Source organism: Falco cherrug, chromosome 6 (assembly GCF_023634085.1).
Source record: "Falco cherrug isolate bFalChe1 chromosome 6, bFalChe1.pri, whole genome shotgun sequence".
Lineage (NCBI taxonomy): Eukaryota > Metazoa > Chordata > Aves > Falconiformes > Falconidae > Falco > Falco cherrug.
Window position 1 is genome coordinate 2,085,927 of NC_073702.1, and position 23,696 is coordinate 2,109,622.

At 37.2% G+C, this 23,696-nt stretch overlaps 1 protein-coding gene across 1 annotated transcript; it reads right to left on the reverse strand.

Annotated features, from left to right (window-relative positions):
- Window positions 1–2,079: 2,079 nt before the first annotated feature.
- On the reverse strand, window positions 2,080–21,130 carry MANEA (mannosidase endo-alpha). Its single transcript, XM_055714102.1, has 5 exons — window positions 21,025–21,130; window positions 14,290–14,882; window positions 10,585–10,694; window positions 8,096–8,172; window positions 2,080–7,390 (listed from the first exon to the last, which is right to left on the reverse strand). Exons 2-5 carry the CDS (start codon window positions 14,837–14,839, stop codon window positions 6,754–6,756), a joined length of 1,374 nt encoding a protein of 457 aa, XP_055570077.1. The 5' UTR covers window positions 14,840–14,882; window positions 21,025–21,130; the 3' UTR covers window positions 2,080–6,753.
- Between the last annotated feature and the right edge of the window lie 2,566 nt (window positions 21,131–23,696).

The following is a 23,696-nucleotide window of genomic DNA, read 5'->3' on the forward strand; positions in this document are numbered from 1 at the left end:
GCAGTTGTTTGGGTTTTTTTTAGATACAAGGGCAGTTATATTTTTCATGTAGAAATCGCAAAAAAAAAAAAGCATACATTTGCATACATATATTCTAAGATCAGAATTAGTTCTGCAAAAAGTCTCCATTTTTGCATGTGCTGAGCCAGCTTTGAATAGTAGTGTCCTGATTTCAGTTGGGACAGTTATTTATTCCTGGTCGCTGGTACAGTGCTGTGTTTTGGATTTAGCATGAGAATAATGTTGGTAACACACCGATGTTTCAGTTGTTGCTCAGTAGTGCTTACCCTAAGTCAAGGACTTTCCAGTTTCCCATGCTCTGCCAGTGAGCGGGGGCACGAGAAGCCGGAGGGAGCAGGGCCAGGACAGCTGACCCGAACCGGCCAAAGGGGTGTTCCATACCATAGAATGCCATGGTTGGTATATAAACCGGGGGGAGTTGGCCGGGGGCTGCCAGTCGCTGTTCAGGCACTGGCTGGGCATCAGTCAGCAGGTAGTGGGCAATTGTTTTGTCCAACACTGGTTTCTCTTGGGTTTTATTCCTCTCTTTTTTGGTCTCCCTTTTCATTACAATTATATTGTTATTATTATTATTTTATTTCAATTATTAAACTGTTCTTATTTCAACCCATGGGTTTTATCTACACCCCTCCCACCCACCTGGCCCCCATTCTCCTCCTCATCCCACCAGGGATGGGGGAGATGTCAGCTGGCAGCTGCATGGTACTTAGTCACCAGATGGGGTAAAAACACGACAATCAGCAATAATGGAACATACAGAAAAGAATTCTCACCGCTTTCAGTAAGACCATCACACTGTATGGTAACATAAGTATCTACTTTCTTGACTCCAGCTTAAAGACCGTACCTTTATTTATAAAATACTGAAACAATTATGACAGATGCAATATATTTTTACTTCAAATCTACCAGTAAAGTGGGTCAGGGAATTAATTTTTCCAGATTTTATTGTATTAAACTTCTGGGTATTCCATTATTTCCACAATATTATTTTAAATGTGACTGAAGTTTAAAAACCAAAAGCTACAGGTTCTTTTTGTTGCATTACTGTTTCTTTTATCTACACCGCGCACCTGAAGAAAACAAACATGACTGTAGTCTTCCTTATCTTTCAAAGAATTTACTGAATATACATTCCATATACTGTATAGAAAGTTATCAGATTAGATAAATGAAAAAGGTAATAAATACTGTTTCATTGTTATCTCTCTCTCTTTCTTCTACTTAATTCACACGAAGTGACACAAAATACCCTAGGAGATATTTTACCTACTAAAATGCAGAAGTACTTCAGTCCCCTCAAGTGTCAATTACAGGTACATGCATAAGTTCGAATTTCAAGTACACCTTGTGTTGACTACCTGTTGCATTTCCTGATTTCAGGAATTCATTTGCACTGTGGAGCAATATATTCTACCTTAATTACAAGGAAGAGTCACTTGCAATGTGACACACAAAGGAAATATGAAATGATGACATTATTCAACACTTTAAAATACTTTTCATTCATATACAGAAATACACAGTACTGGCTGTGTGTGGGAATAAACTTATAATTGCCTTCTTACCTATGTAGTTAGTTTGCTTGGAATAACGAGACATATTTTTCAAATTCCAAGAAGGTAATCTCACATTTCTGTGAAACTTAAATAAAAAGGCAACCCTTACCTTATAGAGTTTTTATACCTGAATAACACAATATAATACCAGAATGCAACAAATACTTTTTTGACCCCACTGTAGTATTTAGTTGTAAATCATTCCCCTGCAAGGCTAATTATTTGTGCACCCATCCCTCTTAAACTTCCATATGAACTGTAAACTTCAGGTTTACTTTGTCAAAATACCAGGGACTCAAAGATACCTGCAACACTACGCACTAGTGAACTCACTTAGTAACCTAGTAAGTTGTATACAGACAGGCCTAAAAACTTCAGCACCGTCTGTTTAAAAACACTGTGACAAACCTGTTGTCAGTCTAAGTTCTACACATATATTGTAATAGAGAAGTAAAAATTACTTTCTGAACCGGTATTATTAAAAAAATCGCACACATCACACTTTTTAGGCATTATTTATTGTTCATTAAAGTATTCATACATAAGTAACTAGATTTTTTTTTTTGTAAACATCATAGGGAATTAAAAACATTGCTTACTTAAAAGCAGCAGAATCCAGCCTGTAATTTTAATACAATTATATAGTACTTAAAAATATTTACTTCAGTTATATGCACATATATAACATACATAAATAGACACACGTGCACACACACAATATATATTCATGTAAGTAAATGCATCTCTGCCCCAGCCAGGTAGGGTATTAAAAGAAATATACGTTTTTAAATTCATTTCCATGACACAGCAAAGATACACTATCCATTCACCACAAAATCATACCTATACAATACCAAATTCATATCGGGCTTTTCTACAGTGCCAATAATCTTGTAGAGTCCCTTTACTGAGTATTATAACTATGAAGTCTTAGAAATACAAACACTTTAGCAGTTTATGCAACATTTAACATGCTGGTCAAAAGTAAAAGAATGAAATACTGACACTATTTTAAGCAAGTAGAAAGATGAGGACCAATACTCATAAAATACCTTAAGACTGGGAGAGAATTTCAGCTTAAGTGGTAAATAATTTGCCTGCAAATACTTTATTTCCTCTTTTTAGATACACAAGATTCACCAAAAAAGTGCTCTAAATTACAGTACATCCTTGTTCATGTGCTCTGAGATACATTCTCCTACTAGCAACAGTGCTGAAAACGTTCTTGTGAAATGTTTAGAGAACCCAAGAGCCATGTGTAAAACATCTTAATTCAAACTATGCAGAATGTATACATATCACGTTTTATACTAAAATTGACTTCACTAAAGACCCTTCTGCTTCAACAACCTCTTAAGAGACAAATCATTGGCACCTCAAAAGAAAGGCACTAGACAAAAAATGAACATCAGTACAGAAACTACATTCACAATAATCTATAGCTTGCCACTACAATAGTAACAGCATATGCATGTATTCTTCCCTCAAAATTCAGTACAAGTTTATAGATCTGAGAAACATGCACTACTATACACGATTTGATATAAATTCTTATTTCAGAGAAGATGTATTAAGCTTCAGTTCTGAGACAGCTCACAGAACTGAAACAATTTACTTGATCATAACCGAGAGAAACAGAAACGAACCTATAGCTTTTCTTTTACAAAGAAGTTTTCTTTTACCACAAAGACTTGCTAATTGTCTCAAAACCCATTTCCCCTTTGAGGATACTCAGTCAGTAGTACGTGATCAATAACTTCAGATATTTCTATATTTGCAGAGGCGTAGCATGGCATGATCTCTAGTAAAACTCCCCATAGTGTTTCTTGCCTCATCTATATAAATGTAGTATGTCAGTCTAAGTACTGTAACATACTATAACAAGTTGAGTCAAATGCAATTAATTAAAAGTAATAATTACATATTTTTTCAACTAGTCAAGAAATAATAGTGAAGCCAAAATGAAACAGTATCTGATTATTCCTTAAATTCCATTTCAGATCTGAAATTAATAATAAATATTCTTCCCTACCTCCCAATTTTGCTTGCACATTGGAGATGATTTTTTTTTCTTCCTTGAACTGTAACCGTAAAGTTTGAGGCAATCACCTTCCCCCCTCCTTCACCCCAACAACTGTGCACTTGTAACAACCTTACTCTTTTGCATTCGTACAAATCCTCACCCACAGACCTGGTTTTGCTCAGATTTCCAAAAACTTTCATGACTGCAGCAGCAGTCCACCAGTAAAATTCTCCATCCCCTATAACAAGAAGTAGCACTAATATTTGCCCCAAGTATAGACAGAGTATTGGCTGGGCAGGTGCGGTAGTTCTAGTAGCTGCTATTTCATCAGCTCTCAGGATATTCAAATTAAATTCTAAACTCCATCAGACTGCGTATTTGTATTTTAAAACACATCAAGCACATAAAATACAGTAAGTACTCAGGGGCAGTTAATTTCTAGGCACTTAATTTTCATTCTTTTCTACAGAAATTCTGTAAATTCTTCTGAAGATCCCATTAGACGCCAGTGTGTCATGGTCCATACCACTTCAAGGCAAGGGCTAAATGATTGCTTTATTGCAATTACAGAAGTCTTTCAGAGTAATGAATATCCATTACATTGTTACCATAAATGATATTTTACACAAGATAGATCACCTCAGTTGTACAACACTCTACCACAAATACTTCTATAAACAGTAACAAAATAAGCAACTCTTATAGTCACAGAGAAAACAAACTGCCACCAGGTGAAAGTAAGGAGCTGAAAGGTAAGTGCAAGGTTGTCAAGACTAATAAAGTGCTCAGACAGTTCTACTGTGAGACAAGACCGGTGGATGACAAAAGTTTAAGCAAAGGGAAAACAGAGAGACTTGTCCTTTCAAAAGATTTGATTTCAGAAGATTTTTTATTAACATATGGGATATTGGTATGTAAAAATGTAATCATTCCCTCACATTTAAAATAAAGATATGAGCTCTTTGGGCTGTAAAAGCATAATCATGTAATAAATTATAAACCCAAATTATGTATAGCTATTTAAGGGATTTATAGTAAAAATATATAAATCAGTTTCCTTAATAAAGAGAGTGGTTAACTTGGAAGTGGTAAAAGTCTAGCAAGTGCTTTATACATCTCAGACACCACGGTGTGACTGGTCACACCTGTTATCTACTTCAGCTTATTCACCTGAGCATAAGTAAAACAAAATAAGTGTTAGCAAACATCTCTTTCAGAAGCACTTTAAAGTTTGCAGAAACGCAGTAGGAAAATGAAAAAATAATACAAAAATATATTAATAAGATTCCAATAGCTCTAGAGGCGCACTTCAGCATGCCAGGTTATATATCTGTCACCCAATTTCTGCAGTTTTTTCAAGCAGTTCAGGGCATTATATGACACCATCTCTTAACAACTGCAGAGACATGGCAAGAGAATTAAACTGTAAATAAGTGAAAGAAACATAAACAAACCTTCTTCATAACAGAAGGACTCTAGAAAATATTTGTAGCAACTGGCTTATGTTTATTTGGAATGACAAAGGTTTCTGGAAAAAACATACTGGTTTGATTTGTTTTCTTTTTTAACCAGAAGTCCTCACATCTACCTTACAACTTCATGGACAGATTAGTGTGAGAACCAAGTAAGGAGTGTAATTTCCGTGAAATCAATGGAATTCTAGTGGTCACAACAGTTCCAGCATATGAGCTAAACCACAGGATCAGCACCTTGCATACAAATAATAAATACAAAAAAAAAAACCCCAAAGAAAGAAAAAAAAAAAAACCACCCCCACACACACTTTGCCACAGATTAAACACTTTGCTCCCAATAAACAGAACACTGCAATTTCTACAACTCCAAAGTTCAGGAATTTTCTATGAAGTTGTATGAAAACACCAAAAAAAAAAGGATTGCTGAGGAAATGGGTCCATGTGACTTGATCCCTTCAAACTTAATTAAGAAAAAGTTAATAATCACAGTATTTGAGAGGTGAGATTATTAAGTCTGAAAGTACTTACTTCCAGCCACACCACTGTATTACAGTAGTGGTGGTAGGGAGCTGAATGATATCTGAATGGTAACATTTTAGTATCTACTCTACTGAATCCTGGAAAAAATGTATGAACTATATGAAAAATAGAAATCTTAGATTTCAAGTTAAACTAATGGAGAGTTGCTGTGATTGCTACCAAGCCAAACTGCTCCTAAATCTGAAAGAAAAAAGCATTTCCTAAAATTATAGTTACTGCAGGATTAGTAAGATATTAGGTCTAGGTTCTTTAAACATTTTAAGTAACACACGAGATCTGTGCCTGCAGTGAATTAGCAGACAAGATATCACAATGCAAGCGGGTTTTCTTGCCTGATTAGGGTTTTTTTTCCCCCTGAAAAATATCTTTTCTACTCTCAGTTTCAAGGAATATTTTTTCAAAATTCAAAGTAACATAGAAAAAACTATGTTACTGGTCAGTATCCAGTAACATGCAAAAGTCTGTACCATGTACCAAACAGAAAAAATGGAAGTAAACTAGAAATCTTTCAGCAGTTCTTTGGAACTCAATCTTTCAAATACTGTTGGGTTGTTTTTTTTTTTTAAACAAAACCCACTAGTGTTGCATCACACATACCTCTTCAAAGTTTTTACCACAAGCTAGTCATATGTCAAGAACTCCCTGTGTGCAAAGCATTAAAAATAGCAGAAGTAGATTATTCCACACATTACAGACATGCATCCTGCAAGAAGCTATCAGGATAAAAAATTAGATTACAGCATCACTTTGATTAGAAACACAACTACAAGAATAAAGGAAGTAAGTATAACTATGCCAAGTTTTTGTTCTACTTTGGTCACGTAGAGTTATCCCACGCAGATGTTCTGGAAGCTCAGCATGCAAATTACGAGGTTTAAAAAAAACACAAAACCCAAATAAAACCCCAGCATCTTCCCTGAATATTCTTGAACTAAAATATCCAATAAGACAGAAATGTCAATATTCTTATCTTTCTACTCTTCAAAATGTAAATTCAGTAGTAGAGCATATACATTCAAGAGACATAATAATTTGAACTTATCTGTAATAAAGACATTTAATAAAAGATTTTTCAGCTCTCAACTTCTTTCTCAGTGTAGTCAACGTGTTAGGAAACAACTGAAGCAGCAACAGCTCACATAAGCCACTGTTCTTGTTCCTTTCTGTACTTCTCAGACCACTTCTGAGTAAGGTCTAGGTAAACATTTGGTTTATGGGGCTTATAATCAAGGTAAACCACCTGCCCAGTCCGTTTGGGGATAGCTTTTTCAATCTGAGTTCCCTCATGCCATTCATTAAAAGATGTAATAGAAATAATTTCTGGTCGCACCAAAAGGGCTGCACTGAAGGCAGTTTCATAGTACTTCCCGTTGACACGATTACGGGTGTTGTGGTTGTTCCACGGTCGGATACTAGTATCAATATACCCTGGCCCCACACTTGGAATAAACATTAAGTTGTTACTATCACAAAAGGCTTTTAAACTCGCCCAGTTATGATGAGATGAGCCATAGGAGAAGCCATTGGTGGCAAAGTACGTGTACATACCGTCAAAGCCACTTCTGTGAATGTCATGCTTATGTCTTTCTTCTACAAGGAGTCCAATGAATAATGCATCATATGGAGTATTTCGAATAGTCTGGGATCCAGAAACAGTTAACAGATTTGCCCATATTTCAGGAATTGTTACATAAGAATCATAAACATAAAACATGGGAAGAAATCTGCCTGTGCTGGTCTTATGTCTGTAAAAGGCTGGATGGCCTCCATATCTATAAAGCAAACAAGTATCATTAAGATAAAATTTGCCGTTTGGAAAATACTGTTTTACAATCCAAGCTGCAGACTTTTCCTAAAAGCTTATTTAAAAAGACAGTGCATGCGCTTCAAAACATAGCAATTCATATCCATTTTCAGTCCAATGAAGTATTAAATACTTACTGAAGTATTAAATAATGAATTTTAAATTACTAGGACTTAGTAACTTAGTGTCAAACTGCACTAGCACTATAGGTATTAGTTTTCTCTGAAGGGCAATTTGCTAATTCAGTATGAAGTAAGACAGTTAAAGTAACATTAATAAACAAAGCAACTAGTAGATGTAAAAAAATTGTCAAGCTGAATTAAAATCATTAAAGGTCATTAAAGCCCTAGCTGCTTGTTTGTCACTATAAAAATATACGTTTAATTTATATATCATGTAGCTAATACTTTTAACTGTTTTAATCTGAAGTATCATGACTTGTGATGCTAATGAATAATGAAAGCAATTTACATTTGAGTATCTAGGTAAAGTCAACTTCAATATTTCTAAAACAGACTGAGTTTTGTACCACTGAAATATGAACAGTTTTGTATTCCTTCCTTCTCTCTCAGTGCACATTCTTATATATTCTTCCAAGCTTTAGGTAATACACAGAAGTACCCTAAACCAGCATGTAACAAAGCACAAAGAAAACCAATCTAAGAGCACTCACTTGTCAATGATGTATTTGACATTGTGGTACATACTGCGATCATCTCTATCTTTGTAAGGTTCAATATGAAAAGTGACCTGAAAGATGAAAACAAAGTAAGAGCAACACTAACATAAAATACTATTAAATACATGGGCAGTGCGTATTATATGAAGCAAGTACCAGTCACATTAAATATTGTTCTTTACAAATCAACCATTTTTGTTACGTTGAGAATAATCCAACCCTAGTTCATCTCCTGCACTGCTAGGATTGAAGCTTCAGATCCAAGGAAGTTTGGTAACAGCGTAAATATTTAGATTTTTTACATTAAAACAAAACACTTTCTGTTTTCCTGAGGTTACAGCAAGCAAATATGCTTCAGAAAACTTAAAATACAGCAGAAACTAAAAAAATACAGTATCATCTATTCAAATGTGAAACAACTGATTAACCAATAAATAATTTTAATATTAGATTTCTAAACAATGTATTAAATTTGCTACAGATAATTCTCCAAGGAGAGTTTTCAGTGTCAAAATAGATTTTAAGATACGGGATATGAAAACTTCAATTTAAAATGTTACAGATTTATCATCAGCAATAAACTCTTGAACTAAATCTAATATAATGTACTGCTGCTCTGAATTTCAAGCTTGGAGCTTATGGAATTATTCAAGCTATACATGTGAAGTAATTTCAATGTAGAAATGCCATTGTTTTCACATATACAAATGAATGAAAGAATATATTACATTAATCGAAGCAATTAAGTTTTTCAGAAGCAATTTTAGAGCAGAATGTATTTAATAAAGTCTTCAAGAACTCTGCAGCAGTAGCAGATTTCCACTGTAGAGCTAGTATCTATCTCTAGTAGGTACAAATTAAAAGAAAAATACAGTGTTAGACTAAATTGCTAGGACTGACAGGACAGGTTGAAGAGCACCGTAATTTCCTATTTCATGTCCAACTATCAAAACCAGGCAAATCAAAAGGATGTATCTTTTAGATTTGTATTTAGCAGACACAATAGGAAAGTATTTCATACGTAGGTTTTGGTCTACTGACATTCCTAACACTCCACTGTAATAACTTACTAGGATAAGAACATTTAAAAACATTAGTGAAGGTAGTATTGCCTGGAAGCATCCATACATAATATCTGTATTCCAGTAATTATTCCAAGCAATAATAGCAGTTCCATCCAGATTCCAATCATTACCATAGTATTACATGTGGTTTTTTAGGTAGGTTATTTCATTTTGCCTTGGCTCCTTTGAGAGACTTGAATGTTAGCAAGTTGTTTTGGGCAAGAGCAAGTTCCACCAGATGATTTGAAAATTTGGGGGAACTGAAACTTTTTTTTTTGTTAATAATTTACTATTACATATGTGCAACTTACATCACATAATGGAATTCACGCACATTTTTAACAGTTTCAAAATTACTTCTGTATCTGATGCAACCTTCCTACTTTCCTCCTGCTTGTCAAAGAAACTACAGTCACAGCCAGCAATAGGAAACTACTCCGGGAATCTGCAACATGCCTGAAAAACTGAAACCACAGCAAACGAACAGGCTGTATTTTTAGCCCCCTGTACAGACAACACTCTTCAGAGATGAAACATATACAGCTATTTAGATAATTGAAAAACTCAAATTTATTACTTAGCAAGACTAAAGGCAATGCATGTTTTCTTTATCCCAAGGTAAAATACAGTTTTACTCTAAAAATAAACAAAATCAAACCATGATTTTACATTCTACTGCTCAATCCACATAATCTTTAATTGATTTGATATTTCACCTATTTCAGGAAGCCAGTAATTTAGCCTTTCTATCCTGTCATGCCTGGAGTAACCTAAAGTCAGAACAGCACCTCTCTGACCTTAATGTCCAAGGCAAGTATTCCTGATGCCTTCTGGAGTAAAGACATACATTCAAACCAGAATTTCTGAATCCTTCTTTATTACTCATAGATACTATTCTCCTGACCTCAATGATCAGGGACAGCATGTTATGCTGTTAACGTAAAAAATCAGGTTAGTCTTTCTTCTTTCTCAAAGTTACTTAGTTTATAGATCACTGTATTCCACAATGTTTTGATATATGTAATACTTTCCTCAACTCCCAAGACACATTTGAAAACAACATGGTCTAATTTTAAAAACTGTTCGTAAAAATTAAAATAAATTAAAAAATCCACCACACCATACCTTAAAAGTCTTTAAGCTTTAGATCTGAACCAAAACAGAGAAAAAGGCAGATTATGGTATTTATTCTAGTTATAAGGCAATGTTGCTTAGGTCTGAATTACACTGAAATGTGATAAAAGGGCACTTACACCTGATTCTATGACCCAAAGGAAGTGCAGCGTAACAGGAGACAGAAAGAAGCCACTGCTACATGACGAGCCTCCCTGCTCTACACCACAAGTCAAATGTAGTAAACTCTTAGCAAGGTTTACTCTCCTAAGTAGTCTTATTTTATGCACCTTAAAAATAGTTTACCTTTAGATTATATTTGTGTGCATAATCCAAAATAACAGGCACCAAATCATCAGTTGGTTCTCCATTTTCATCAGCCATACCCGGCGGGTACCATGAAAGCACTATTACACCTGAAAATACGAAACTTAAGTTTTAAAACATGCTTTTTAACATAGAACATGTATGTTAAAACAATAATTATAACTCATGAGAATGTTATATGCAAAAGCTACATCGTATGAATAAATGTGCACATAATATAAATAAGAATTTCAAATTACTTTTTAAGCAATTACAAGATCTCAGTGTTCTCAGAATGCATTTTAACTTCTCTCTCTGTTTAAAATACAACAAACAGTGGTAAGTTCATCCCTCAAAGGAACAGATCCATACTCAGTGTCCCAAGCCTAACACTTAAAGCCATTCCCTCCCGCTTTTCAAGCAGTGTCCTAACCTCCAGGTTGTACCAAGAATAGAAGAATGCTCCCAACTAAGGCATTATAGCTATGCCACAGCAGAGCCAGAGAATATCAAGATACATAGGGTTAGAACATACTCAAAAGATGACGACTATGCATGCAATGGAAGAGGTTCTTTATTTTATGAAACTTTATTCCCCACCATATTACTGCATTGCACCTTTGGCTCTACTATAATACAACCATTTCATACTAACAACAGTGACTGTATTTTCGCAACCTCCTTCTTGCTAAAAGAAGTTACTATGGTGTAAACTACCCTTCCAGTCATGTGAAATTAGTTTTTAAATTTATTACCTAAAAATATGCTTGAGTAACTCAATAATTTAAGGATGTTACTATTCCTGTCAAAGACAATGACAACAAATAAAATGTCCCTGTACTGTAAATTTTCCTGATGCTCTCCATGAAAGCAAAAGAACACATGGCTTCCTCAGAAATGCCAAACCCTTTCCTTCTGAAATAAAATGCTGTGAGATAAGTAAGTTAGTCCTTTTAAGTGTGTAGCTGGAAAAGGTATCAGGAAGAAGATAAGACAGAAAGAAATACATGAAATATCAATGTAGGAATATTTTCCTAACAATACTATTTAAAACATATGGAAGAATAAGTCAATGAGATTCTTTTTAACTAGGTAAAGATTTAAGTACACGAATCAGGTCACTGAAATAGGGAAGTATATATTTTAAATGCCATCTATGTTACTAACACTGTAACATTTCTGACTAACAATTTCCAAACAAACAAATCCAAAATTATGACAAAGAAAGCATAAATTAGAGTGAATACACAATCATCTTCTAACTTCAAAATCAGAAATTTGAGCTCACTACATAAAGTAGTTCAACTACCCTCAGCATACACTTCACATTTTTATCAAAAAGAGAATCAAGTCTGCTAAAGCACAAGAAAAATGCAGTATTTTATATTTTATAACCCTATATTCTATCTCACACAAAAGAAAAGGACAACATTCAAATGAGTAAGTTGTAAAGGACACGTAGAACAGCAGCAACAAACTCAAGGTACACTCAAGGTATCCTGAACACAACATCTGTCAAGACCCTCTTCTACACGTTTAGGAAACGTGGAAAAGTTCAGGAGACCAAACTGTTTGTCAAGGAACCTAAACTCATGTTTGCATTGGTCTTCTTCTGAGAAAGACTACTTAATATTTGCTTCCCTATAGTTAAAATATAATGTACCACTTCAGGAGTCTAAAAAAGGATGGATTCGATGCCAAAAACAATAGCATAAACATGGTTGAAACCAAAGTTGTCATTCAAGAAAAATGGAGAACTTCAAATTGGACTACCACAAATATAGGCTGGTGCAAAAAACATATATTTCTCCAAGCAATGTGAGGAATAGTAACTGTTGTATTGATTTGTTAAAAATCAGGAAATTAATAAAGAATTGTAAAATATAAGAAGAAAACAATGAAGCATTGTATGAGACTTCTGCTGCTCCAATCTCTTATATACCTTTGATCATTACACAATATTGGCTGAAAGAACCACTTACATTTTTCTCCTGTTGTAAGATCCTTGATAATGCCTCAAAAATGGCTAGAAGAAAAATTATTATTTTACAGAATGTAAAATCCAGTCATGGATTAGACATTGGCTAAGAGAAAAAAAGAAGAAACTGTAAATAGTCAACCTCACAGTACACAAAAAAAAAAAACCAAACAAAGCATAATTCTTATTAAAAAAAGATATACAATATTTGAAACAATGACCTGAGGGGAAAAAAGCTCATTATTTATGTTGGTCAAATCTAGACAGAAGAGAACAAATTCAAGTGCACTTAAATCCATAGGTTAGAATAACAGCAGAAAAAAGAAATCACTTTTGATTTTGATTTGAAGTAATGTGTTACAAAGACTACGTCATAGGAAGCAAGAACTACTCATTCACATTGCTGAGTTTTGAATGGAAAACTAACTCAAGCTACTAAAAAAAAAAAACAACCACCTAATTTTGCAAAGCATTTTTCCTAGTATTTGGCACCTTTTCCACCAGCAGTTCAGCTTTATCAGACATTTGTATTAACAGGATGAGAAACACCACAGATTCTTCTGCTTTCATCACATGCATTATTTTGCTTTAGGTAAGACTAAAAAAGTGCTTACTGGTCAGTAATACCTGAGATTTCCCTGCAACCGTCTTCCCACTGTTGCTGGTGTTCCTGTTAATAGTTATTGTATTACTGAAAAGGATTAGAAATTTCCTATGTTTGTGTTAACCCTTGTACAAAACAGGTTAAGTTAAAAACCAGGAGAAAAGTATAAGCAAGAAGTAAACACTATACAAGTAAACACCACTATTGGGAACAATTACATAAAACCTTAATGATTAGGTGAACCAAAGTGATTAAATTCAAAGTGAACAGCACTCTAAAAAATGCTATGAGCTCTGGTCACTTTGCTCCAACTACATTTACAGAGGTTGTTCAGAGCTTTGTATTAGCCTATATGTCTGCTTATTTTAAAGATAATGAACATCTTTAAAAGTTGACCAGAAAGCCCAACATCAAAGAATGAGACCCAAAATATATTGAATATTCTTACGTATCTCATTTAAGGAAGGGAACATCAATTTGTTTTAGCAAAAATATAGTTTTGGACAAAGAAACAAACTATCATTAGGTACGCTGAAACTATCATACCTGAGTTCATGAAGGTTTGGATTAGACATTTCCATAGCTAATGAGAACACCTATAAATACACTGCATAAAACATGTATTGTATAAAAGCTATAATCCTACATGCTCTTTGACATATGAATTAATACAAATTATTACACACAGAGAATTCAGGGGAAAAAAAAAAAACACAAAACCCACTCCTATTTCAACAGCCATAACCATGTTAACATGATTTACTGAAACCTGTTCTTAAAACTGAAGGATTCATTCCCAAAGATAAAATACATAGGCAATGTATCTAGTAATGGTTTCTCTATTTTCTACGTTATGTTGTCAGTGCTTAACAGTAACTCATGGAACATGTGCACCTACAGGATAACAAATACGGTTCTTATGTTTCTGTGCTGTTACACTCATCAGACAGCTCTGAAGATGCAGGTTTCAGTTGGGGGTTAAAACTCAGAAATACAAACACATTTCCTTGTTTCAGACATTTCCAGAATTACATAGAAAAATGGAAGAATGGGTCAGTTGTGTTCATTCACATATTTAAGGCTGGATAAATGAACAACATGCTGAAATGTTAACATTCATTACCAGTTGAAGCTGAACGCATTTGTTTCATGTGGGCTTCTATGACAGAAGGGTCTTTGGAACTGTAAGATCCAAGTTCAGGATAAAAGTTGGCCCCAATGTCCTCAGGAGGATTATGCCGTCCCTTTGGATAATTGTTTGCAATTTTGGGATCCCAGTGTGGCAACAACGGATGGTTCCAGTGAATATATTTACCATCAAACTGTGGATTCCCAAACCAACTATAGTAGAATATGTGAAAGTTATAGTTAGGAGAAGACAGTTCTTCTTCTAGCTTGTTTATAGGAGGCATAGATGCTTTCACAGTATTGACTGTGATACTATGCAAATTACTGACACGCGTTACAGTATCTCCTTGAACCCTATTTAGTGAATTCTGTTTATTGTCTAAGAGCACCGTCCGTTGTTGAAGCTCAGGCAACAAACCAAGTCCAAAGGGATCCCCAAAGCCAGCTCTGTCAGGTCTCAGAGTCTTCAAAGCCATCATTATGGAGCAAATAAACAAAATAAAAAGCAACAAAATGATGCATGTTCTTCTGCGAAATCTTGCCATGATGTCATAGTTCAGAATCCGAACAGAAGGAATCTGGCCGCAACTGATCAAAAGATAAATAACTTGAAGTCAGAATTTTTATTACTTAATTCAACAGTATGAAATGCTTCACAAAGTTTCTACATAACAGAAATAATACGGAGACAAATGTGTCTCATACACTGACTGCATAACTAACCATCTTTGGCAGGGTGGGGATGGACATGGACAAAACCCCATTTCTGCGGTTGAGACTGTGTCAGGTTCTGAGGCTCTACCCCCAAGGACTCGCATGTTTCAGAAAACATTTTAGTTTTGAAATTCATTGTATTCCTAATGCAAATAAAACCCATGAAATGGAAATTCTGGTTACATTATTTCAGAACTACAACACTTTGACAAGTCTAACAGAAATAGCACAGAAAACAGAAGAAAAAAAGCTGAAGTCATGAAAGGAGAATAACGTAGCAGAACTAAAGGACAAAATGGGATATGACAGAAGTACAGCTTATGTTCAGAATACAGGTTTCATTTACTAAGCTATTTACTGGCTTTGGACCAACCACTTTGTGTTTAGTTAACCAATACAGTGACTAAATACTCTGGCAAATTAAACTTGAAACAATGATGCTTTGCCACTTTACAAATCTAAAATTCTGATTTGTTTGCTGAATTATGCAAACAAAACCCAGCATAGCATTAAGGATGTACCTCAACCAAAAAGCCTGGAAGTTAGCTGCTGGCAGCCCATTAGTACAATGTCACGGCTGTGTGACACCACGTAGAATTCTAGGGCTATGTTCAAAACACCACCAATAGTATACAGGAAGATTTGAGCCCTGAAAGTAGGCGGAAGAAAATCAGTATAACAGAATGCCTGATTACTGTATCTATTACTTTAATTCCTGTTCAACATTAAACACAAGGGAGCCAGAGAACAGGATTAACAAAATATAGGTTACCACAGAATTATGTGGAAAAAGCATAAAACTGACAACACTAAACTGACTGAAAAATCTTACAATAAATTTCTAATTCAATAGCCATCAGATGTAGTACAGTTGTGATTTTGTATTTCTGTCACTGACCTCCAAATTTTAGAATCTTACTTTATAAAATGACCTGTGTATATCTCAACTTAATTTCCAAGAACCAAGGTCTTTACTACTGTTAAAGTGCATTAACACATCGATCAGTTGTCACAACACTATTTGTTACAACTGTGATAATTTTAGATAAGGAATTTTAGAAGGTGCTTTTTAACAATACAGCCTGAATTAGGTTAGCATTATGGCACAGCCAAAAAGTGAGATTCCACTTCCATTTCCAACCTTAATCTGTTCATACTGCTGTCTACTTTTAGTTACCTCCAGGATACATCTGGTTTTCACAGTAAGGTCACTTGTACACTTCCAACAGCAAAACCCTGTTAACACCTCAAAAATAAACAACAAAAAAACCCCGCTCTATGAACTTTCATCTTGTTAGAGAGCTGACTCAGCTGAATGAATATCACAGCACTAATGCCAAGAGTCAATAGCACAGATGGGGGAAGGAAAGAGCACAAAAATTATGCTGCTTATTTTGCCCAACTGGATTGTGAAATGACACCTTTAGCTACTATCAGGGGAAAATGATTTTACATCATATATGCTTATAGTACTTCACTTAAGACTTTTCATTAACAGTTCTCACATCAGTTTACATCAAATTACAGGTTTTTTGTCTGTAGCTCACAATTCATCCAAGATCCTAGAAGTCTGTCAAAGAGATTTTTTGGAGTCCAGAACATTTTTCTTCTAATAAGAAATTAACTTCAAATACACTCAAACTACTTCTACTATTTTTCCTGACTTTTTCAGTCTTCTTTCTAGTCTATCATGCTACCCATCCCTGGGAGTTTAACTCCGTTTTCAGATCAGAAAAACTGAAGTTTTTCTAAAGGGTCACGATTATTATTTTTTTAAAAGGGAACAGTATTATACACCTGGCTAATGCATTAATGCGTTCAGTCTTCTTTAACCCATATTCTACCTATGTTGATCACACAACATACAGGACTGCCAGGGATAAATTACTTCTGCAAGTATTATTTTATCTCATCTCTTCTGTAAAAAAGAATTTATGACTGTAATGTCTATAATTGGAATGATCTTAAGGTCTTCCATTCAGACTTTCCTATAAGAAACTGTTGCTTTTTATTCTTTGCTTGACATATCTGCTACTAAATCCCACCTCTATGACATCAAGATTTCATTATCATAAAGTGCTTTTTCTGAAGCGTCAAAAATTGACCTTAGTCCTCTATGCTTTTGTTTCAAAAGTATTTTTTAATGGAGCATTTATCATAAAAGTGTACTAAAAAATGAGCCACGTGCTTACTAAAATTTGACTAGCATCAGGACAGACCCTTGTCTACCACAGCATATTATGAACCTCTAGTATGGTTGTAGAGAGACTCAGCATCAAAGTAAAAGATTTTTAGAACAAGTAAATGATACCTATGGTAAAGGCTTGTGTTTTGAGGAGACAGTCTCGATGATTACATAATTAGGCCCTGGCATTGATACCTATACTGTAAAAGCTGCGTTGAAGAGATACAGGTTGGCAACGCCTGCATTATGTCATTTAATCTTGTTTAGAGCTACTCTTCAGAGACAGTGACAGATAAATTACTCTCATCAGTGCTAGTGCCATAGCAGAATGGTAATACCAGGGAAACAGACTGAGCAAACATGCCATGTGAGACAGCCACCTGAAGTTATGTCTATCCTTGGAACTGGAAAAAAAAATCTTAGAATACGCTTCCGATTCAAAAGCCATTAGAAATAGCACAGCTGTGATTTGTATTTCTGTCATGGACATCCAAATTTTAGAATTTGACTTCAGTTTACTGAAGTACACTGGTCATTCCTACATGCTTATGCAGTATCTTGCCCTGGACTGTTGGGTGCATTTGTATCTAACAGCAATTCCCTTTCTCAGTAGGAAAAAGCCTGATTAAAGATTAAAACCCCCCACACAGTTCCTCTGACTCGTATGATGTCCTGTTAACTAGTAGCAGCTTTTGGATTCTAACGCCAAGTTTGTTGACCCATGTTAGTGTACCAGCTAAAAATCTAAGTATTTCAAACTCTTTCTCTTGCCTAGTGAATACATTTTAAAAGAAAAAAAAAAAATAAATCTGTCTGTAACAGGTCAGAAGGAACAACAAGTTAGTTCAGATCACCAGTCTCTGCCTATGGGCAAAGAACAGGTCCAATGTAGAGCAACGCTCTACCAGAATAGTTAGGCTTCTTCAGCCATTTGTGGATCAGAGCTCCTGAACAAAAGGTCATTTCTTTGTAAAATATGAAAGGACACCTTCCATTTAGACATCACCTGCTACTTTAATTTGATGCCCCTAGTTCTTGAATTAGAAGGGATAGTAAGCAAGCATTTGTTTTCATCTATCTATTATTATTTACATTTTCAACTTCATTAACGATTTAATTGCTTCTATCAGATGCTCTGAGTTTTCCTTTGGTGAAATTTCCAGTCTGTCTAGTCTGCATATTGCATCGCTATCACAGGATACATTTAAACATTTTTGAGGTGTTTCTTTTCTGTACAGTTTCAGCTCTACTACATCCTTCCTTTCTGAGACTGAGGGAACACATTTGAATCCAGTGTCTTTCAACATGCATCCAGGACATAAAGTTACCCTTTTACCCCTTTTTTTTTTTTTTGGTAGATTTTGCCCACTATCCCTTTTCCAAAGATTTCTGCTATCAATTCAGCCCACCCGACTACAGAATTATCATCACCATCCCTAAATCTAGTTCCAGAGTGGTAAATATGTGCTCATAGTTCATTACTGTAAAATCAACATTGTTTTCTTTGTGCATTACACTTGGGATTTTTTAATCACCCAGTCGCTCTATACTGGAAAGTTCTTTGGCAAATTTTCCACTGAAAGGTGCTTGAAGATGTCAGTATCTTCAGGTAGCTCTCTCAATGTGCTCTTCACTACCACATGCAATTCTCCAGATGATCAATTGTTACCTTCAGGTCCAGACTGAAAGCACAGAAGTTAATTGATATCTTTTGGTTTCTCCTTTTATCATTACAGACACTACAATTTCCTTCATCACACATCAGAAAAGCATGAAGCTTTACCATGAAAGGGTAGAACCTATATTTCTAGAACATTCAGTCCCCTTCAACAGAAAAACCTTACACAGCTATTTTACTTTTTGTTTATAAGCTGCTGTATAGGCTTAATAGCACATTCATCCCTCTATGACTATCCCTGTTCCAAATTAATTTGTTTCTAAACTGTTCCCCAATCTTAACAGCACGAGACTGGATAACCTCTCCCATTCAAGCTCATACTTTGATGTGGGGTTTTTTCATCCCTCACTGCTGCTTTTTATAGCTTTAACTTATCCTGCAGGCAAATCTGCTTGTCATTTTCACTATGTGAAGAAAAAAGCATACAGATGGACAGATGACAACAGAGCTTTTCCTCCCATCCCATTTCCCAGAATATGGATGTTTCTTTAGCTAGGGAAAAACAAAAGGAGTTTATTTACTCTGGATCATTTTGGTGATATGGTAGCTCTAGTTTCAACACCCTGACCCATCGGTTGTTTTTTTCCAGTTTTACTGATCCCAAAAGAGAAATACTCAATGCAAAAAAAGTATGTTCAGATAAAACAGATGTATCTATTTTAGTAAGAACCAGCAAAAACTGTAATTTATGTTTTGATGTTCCCTAAATGTAAGAAATGAAAGTGCAATACAGAAAAGAACTCTGAAAACCTGACTATTGATGCAAGGGTAACACCATCCTAAAGTCACTGAGGTTGACAGCTCATGGCTAGTATCAAAGCTTCTCAGCTAAGTTTTCTAAGCTTAGCTTCTCTTAAGATTTCCCACCTCAAAGAACCTGAAAACTCTGAAGTAACAGATCAGCTCTAAACAGAGCGGAAGCTTCTAGCTAGGCCCTCGTTCTAGAGCTACAGTGCACATGTGCACCCAGAAACACTACTTTGGTTCCCAAGTGACTGACCAGGTGAGATTTTAGTAAACTTCCCTAAGGGCTGACAGGAGTCTGTCCAAACCACCACATTTATATAGCACATTCTGGCCTGGGGAACACAAATAATAATAATAAAAAAAAATTAACTGCAGCTGACCACCTTGGTGAGTGCCTCAGGAGTATTTCTAGTATTAGAAAAACTGGGAAATTTCCCAAAACTTGCCTGAATAAGAAAGGTCTTTTTCTGAAGACTTTTTAAAAAAGCCTTGAAAATCATTAAAGACGGAAGAAGACATTACATATGGCACGCAGACACTTTATAGCTGCGCTTACATGCTAAATACACACATTTTTAAGCACTTCCAGTAATACAGGGCTTCTTTTCGGTCCATCCAATTTAGGAAGGGGTACTGGAATCTGACCATTCTAACATGGGTAACTATCACCCACAAAACAGGGAACATGAATTTCTCACTAATCGGGTTTGAACTTAAGAAAGATAGCAGCAAGAACAAAACCCAACCCTGCTGCAACTTCTTTGTTCTAAACGTGGTGAGCCAGCCTCCAGCATTAAATTGTATTTAACGTAGAAGAGTATTTGATTTCAACGTGCCAGCGGCCTCCTGCTTGGGAAGGCCACTGGCACACACCCCTAACCCTGCGGGGCTGCCGGCCCTGACCCGAGCGCGGCCTCCCGCAGCCGCCCCCGGCCAGCCCTCCCGGCCTCCGGGGCAGCGCGGCGCGGGGCCGGGCGGCCTAACAGCCCGACGGCAGCGCAGGGAGCCCCGGCCCGAGCCAGCGCCCACGCGCTCCTCCAAGCCTGGCGCGCCAAGCGCCGGCGCTCTCAGCCCCGCCGCAGCCCCTGCCGCAAGCCGAGCCCCTCCGCGGGCGGGAGGCGCAGCGAGAGCCCTTCGAGGGGGCACGGCCCGAGGGGCGCGTCCGCACCCTCCGGTAACGGCAACGGCCGCGGGCGGGCGCCCTCCCCTCCTCTCCCGGCCCCGCGGAGCGCCCCAGCAGCGCCCACACCCGAGGGGCCCGGGGGCTACGTCACGGCGCCCGTCCCGACCCGTCTCCTCGCCGCCCCTTCCCCAGCCGCCGGGGCCGGCAGCGGCGCTCGGGGCGCAGCCGAGGCCCGGGGAGGGCCGCCAGGACCGGCGCTCCGCGGGCCGCTGCCGTTACTCACCCGCCCGAAGCAGGGGCGCTGCCCGGCGGCCGGCAAGGGGGACAGGGCGGCGGGCGGGCAGGCCGGGGCAGGGCGCCGGGGCGCTCTCGCACCGCTCCGCCGAGGCGCGGGGCACGTGCGCATGCGCCGGCAGGCGCGCAGGCGCGGGGCGGGGGCGGTGCCCGGTGCCCGGTGCCCGTTACCGCCGGGTGCGGCCCGGGCCGTGCGCGGGGGCGCCGCTGCGGCGGTGGGGGCCGGCGGGCCGGGGGCCGGGCTCAGCTTCAGCCTGCCTGCGGCCGGGCGCTCGCCGCGGCTCCCTGGCTGTGCCCTCTGAGGGCAAGGGGGGTGCGCAGCAGCGTCTCGGGCCTCCTTGGCCTTTGGAGCAGCTTTTTTACTCGAAAGGCCTAAAAGCTCTTCGCTGTTTCAGCAAGTTCTTTGCTGGATTGTTGGTTGCATTTCAGCTGGGGAAGAAGCTGCTCGATGGTAGTGGCTGGGTACAGCCTGGGGCTTAAATGTGTGGGCAGTGCAGGATCCTGTGTGAGAGCCGCTGGGGTGGCGGTTGTCAGTCTGTATCAAGAGAGTGAGGTGCTCCAGGCAGCCGTGCCTTTAGATAAACTCAGTCCATTGGGGAAATTGCCTATCTTTATACTATATACATATATATATATACTATATAAATATACAGCTATATGGGAGTAAATCAGGAAAAAAATAGCACGGATAGAAGCACGCCAAGTCTCATTTTGTAATTGCAGATAATTGCAGTAATGTAAAAATGTTTTTGCTGACGTTTCATATGCTAATGCTTCTGTGTGCATCGCTCTCTTTGCAAGGCGATGAAAATGGGCTATGAATAGCTGCCATAATGAGATTAGTAAGTGAAACAATGAAAAAACTACCCGTTTTCTACTGTAACATCAGAAATCTGTCAAAAAGAACACTTGTTGATGAGCGCTTCAGATTGAATTGGTGCAAATTCTTGCACTAGGTAAACAGCACTGTTTTCCCACAGAATTTCTTCCCTTTGCCACATGAAAATTGACTATAATGAGTTGCAACCCTGTGGTGTAGTTTGCCTGATTAGGTGGTGCTTTTTTTTGAAGAATCTCTCTAAGCCCTGAGAGAAACTGAGTACAGTGTTCAGAATTGTGGTTTCATTGAAATCAATAGCAAAATTATTATTATTTTAAACAGAGACAGTATCTCACTTCATATGTGGACAAAAAGACTTGGATGAGTGTCTCATACTGTAGATACAAACAAGTAATTTCAACAAGTCCCGTGGCTCTTGAGTTCTGAGTACGTTGTCAGGCAGAATTGTTGCATGATGCTTTCTTTATGCTGTCTGAGTGTTCTGATAGGAAAAACATTTGTAGTAATACTTAGTTCTAGTATTTCTTGCATATATCTGAATAATTTCATTAACAGGGAATATGTTGTAAATTGTTCAGGAAGTCATGCTTCAATAATAAATGAGTTGGCATATGAATAGACTGGAGATAAAAATTTGAAAACTTGATGTTTGTATCATTTCCTCGTAATCTTACAGAATTTTTCTTTTACTGCATTTTCTTTCTTTCATTGTCTTTTTTCTTTCCTCTTTTTTCTTCCATCTTTCTTTTTTCTTTCCTTCTTTTTTTTCAAAATAAAATATAGTATAAGGTGCTCTTCAGTTCTGTTTTATGGAGGCCATAACTAATTTTCACTTCCTCTTTACCACGTGGAAGAAGTCCTACTGGAACTAAGAAAGTTTAAGATACAAAAAGCTTAAGTAAATCTGAAGCTTCATTTGGTTATGTTCTGTTAAGAGTACATGTTTACAGGATAAAAATCTGCTAGTGTTAGGAAATAAACAGGAAAAAAATAATTAGAGGGGAAAAACCCTAAAATTTATTGTTCTGACATAGTTCTATTATGTCAGAACATTTTTGCTGAACAGATTGAATCTACTGGCTCAGATTTAAAAAGCAACAAACCAAAACTGTTATATCACACCATTTCCTCCAGGCCTTTCTGCATAGTAAGGAAATTAAGTAATTATGTTTAATTTAAGTTTAGGTGGAACAGGGGAGGTTAATGTGATTGTGGTTATATTATTGGTTAACTTTCTTTTTGAATGTCTTGTGTTACATTTCTTTTTTCCTTCTTGGTCTTATGTTCGCTTTTTTTTATGTGTTAGATCAAGGTGTACCTTTCCCTAGCCTGCCTTCAGTGTATATCCTTATATTTCCTGCAGCTTCCATAATTTTCTTCTCCGTTATATCCTGTATCTTCTCACTTGTTCTTTATTTGTGGATATAATAGCTGCAATAGACTGTTCAGGCTTCAGAACAAACACAGAAGAGGAAACAGTCTGTGTTTGTAGCCTTTCCTTCTCTTCTTATAGTCCTATCTGTCTCAAAATCATGAATCTCTCTTCCTCCCAGTAATCATTCTTAACCCAGAGCTTCTCCTTTGAAGTTTTATGAATCTCTGCCACTGTACCTGATATATAGCCACCTCTCTGAATCCTTATTCCCGGAGTCTCTTACTACTGCATCCCACGTTTTCCTGGGCAGAAGCTACAGACAACCTTGCTTTTATACCACAAAAAGCAGTGAAGTGCTGGTCCGTTTTTCAGTCAAAGTTTCCAACAACAGTAGAGATAATATTTTGGTGGGATTTGGATAACTATATGCCCACCTCTTAGAAGT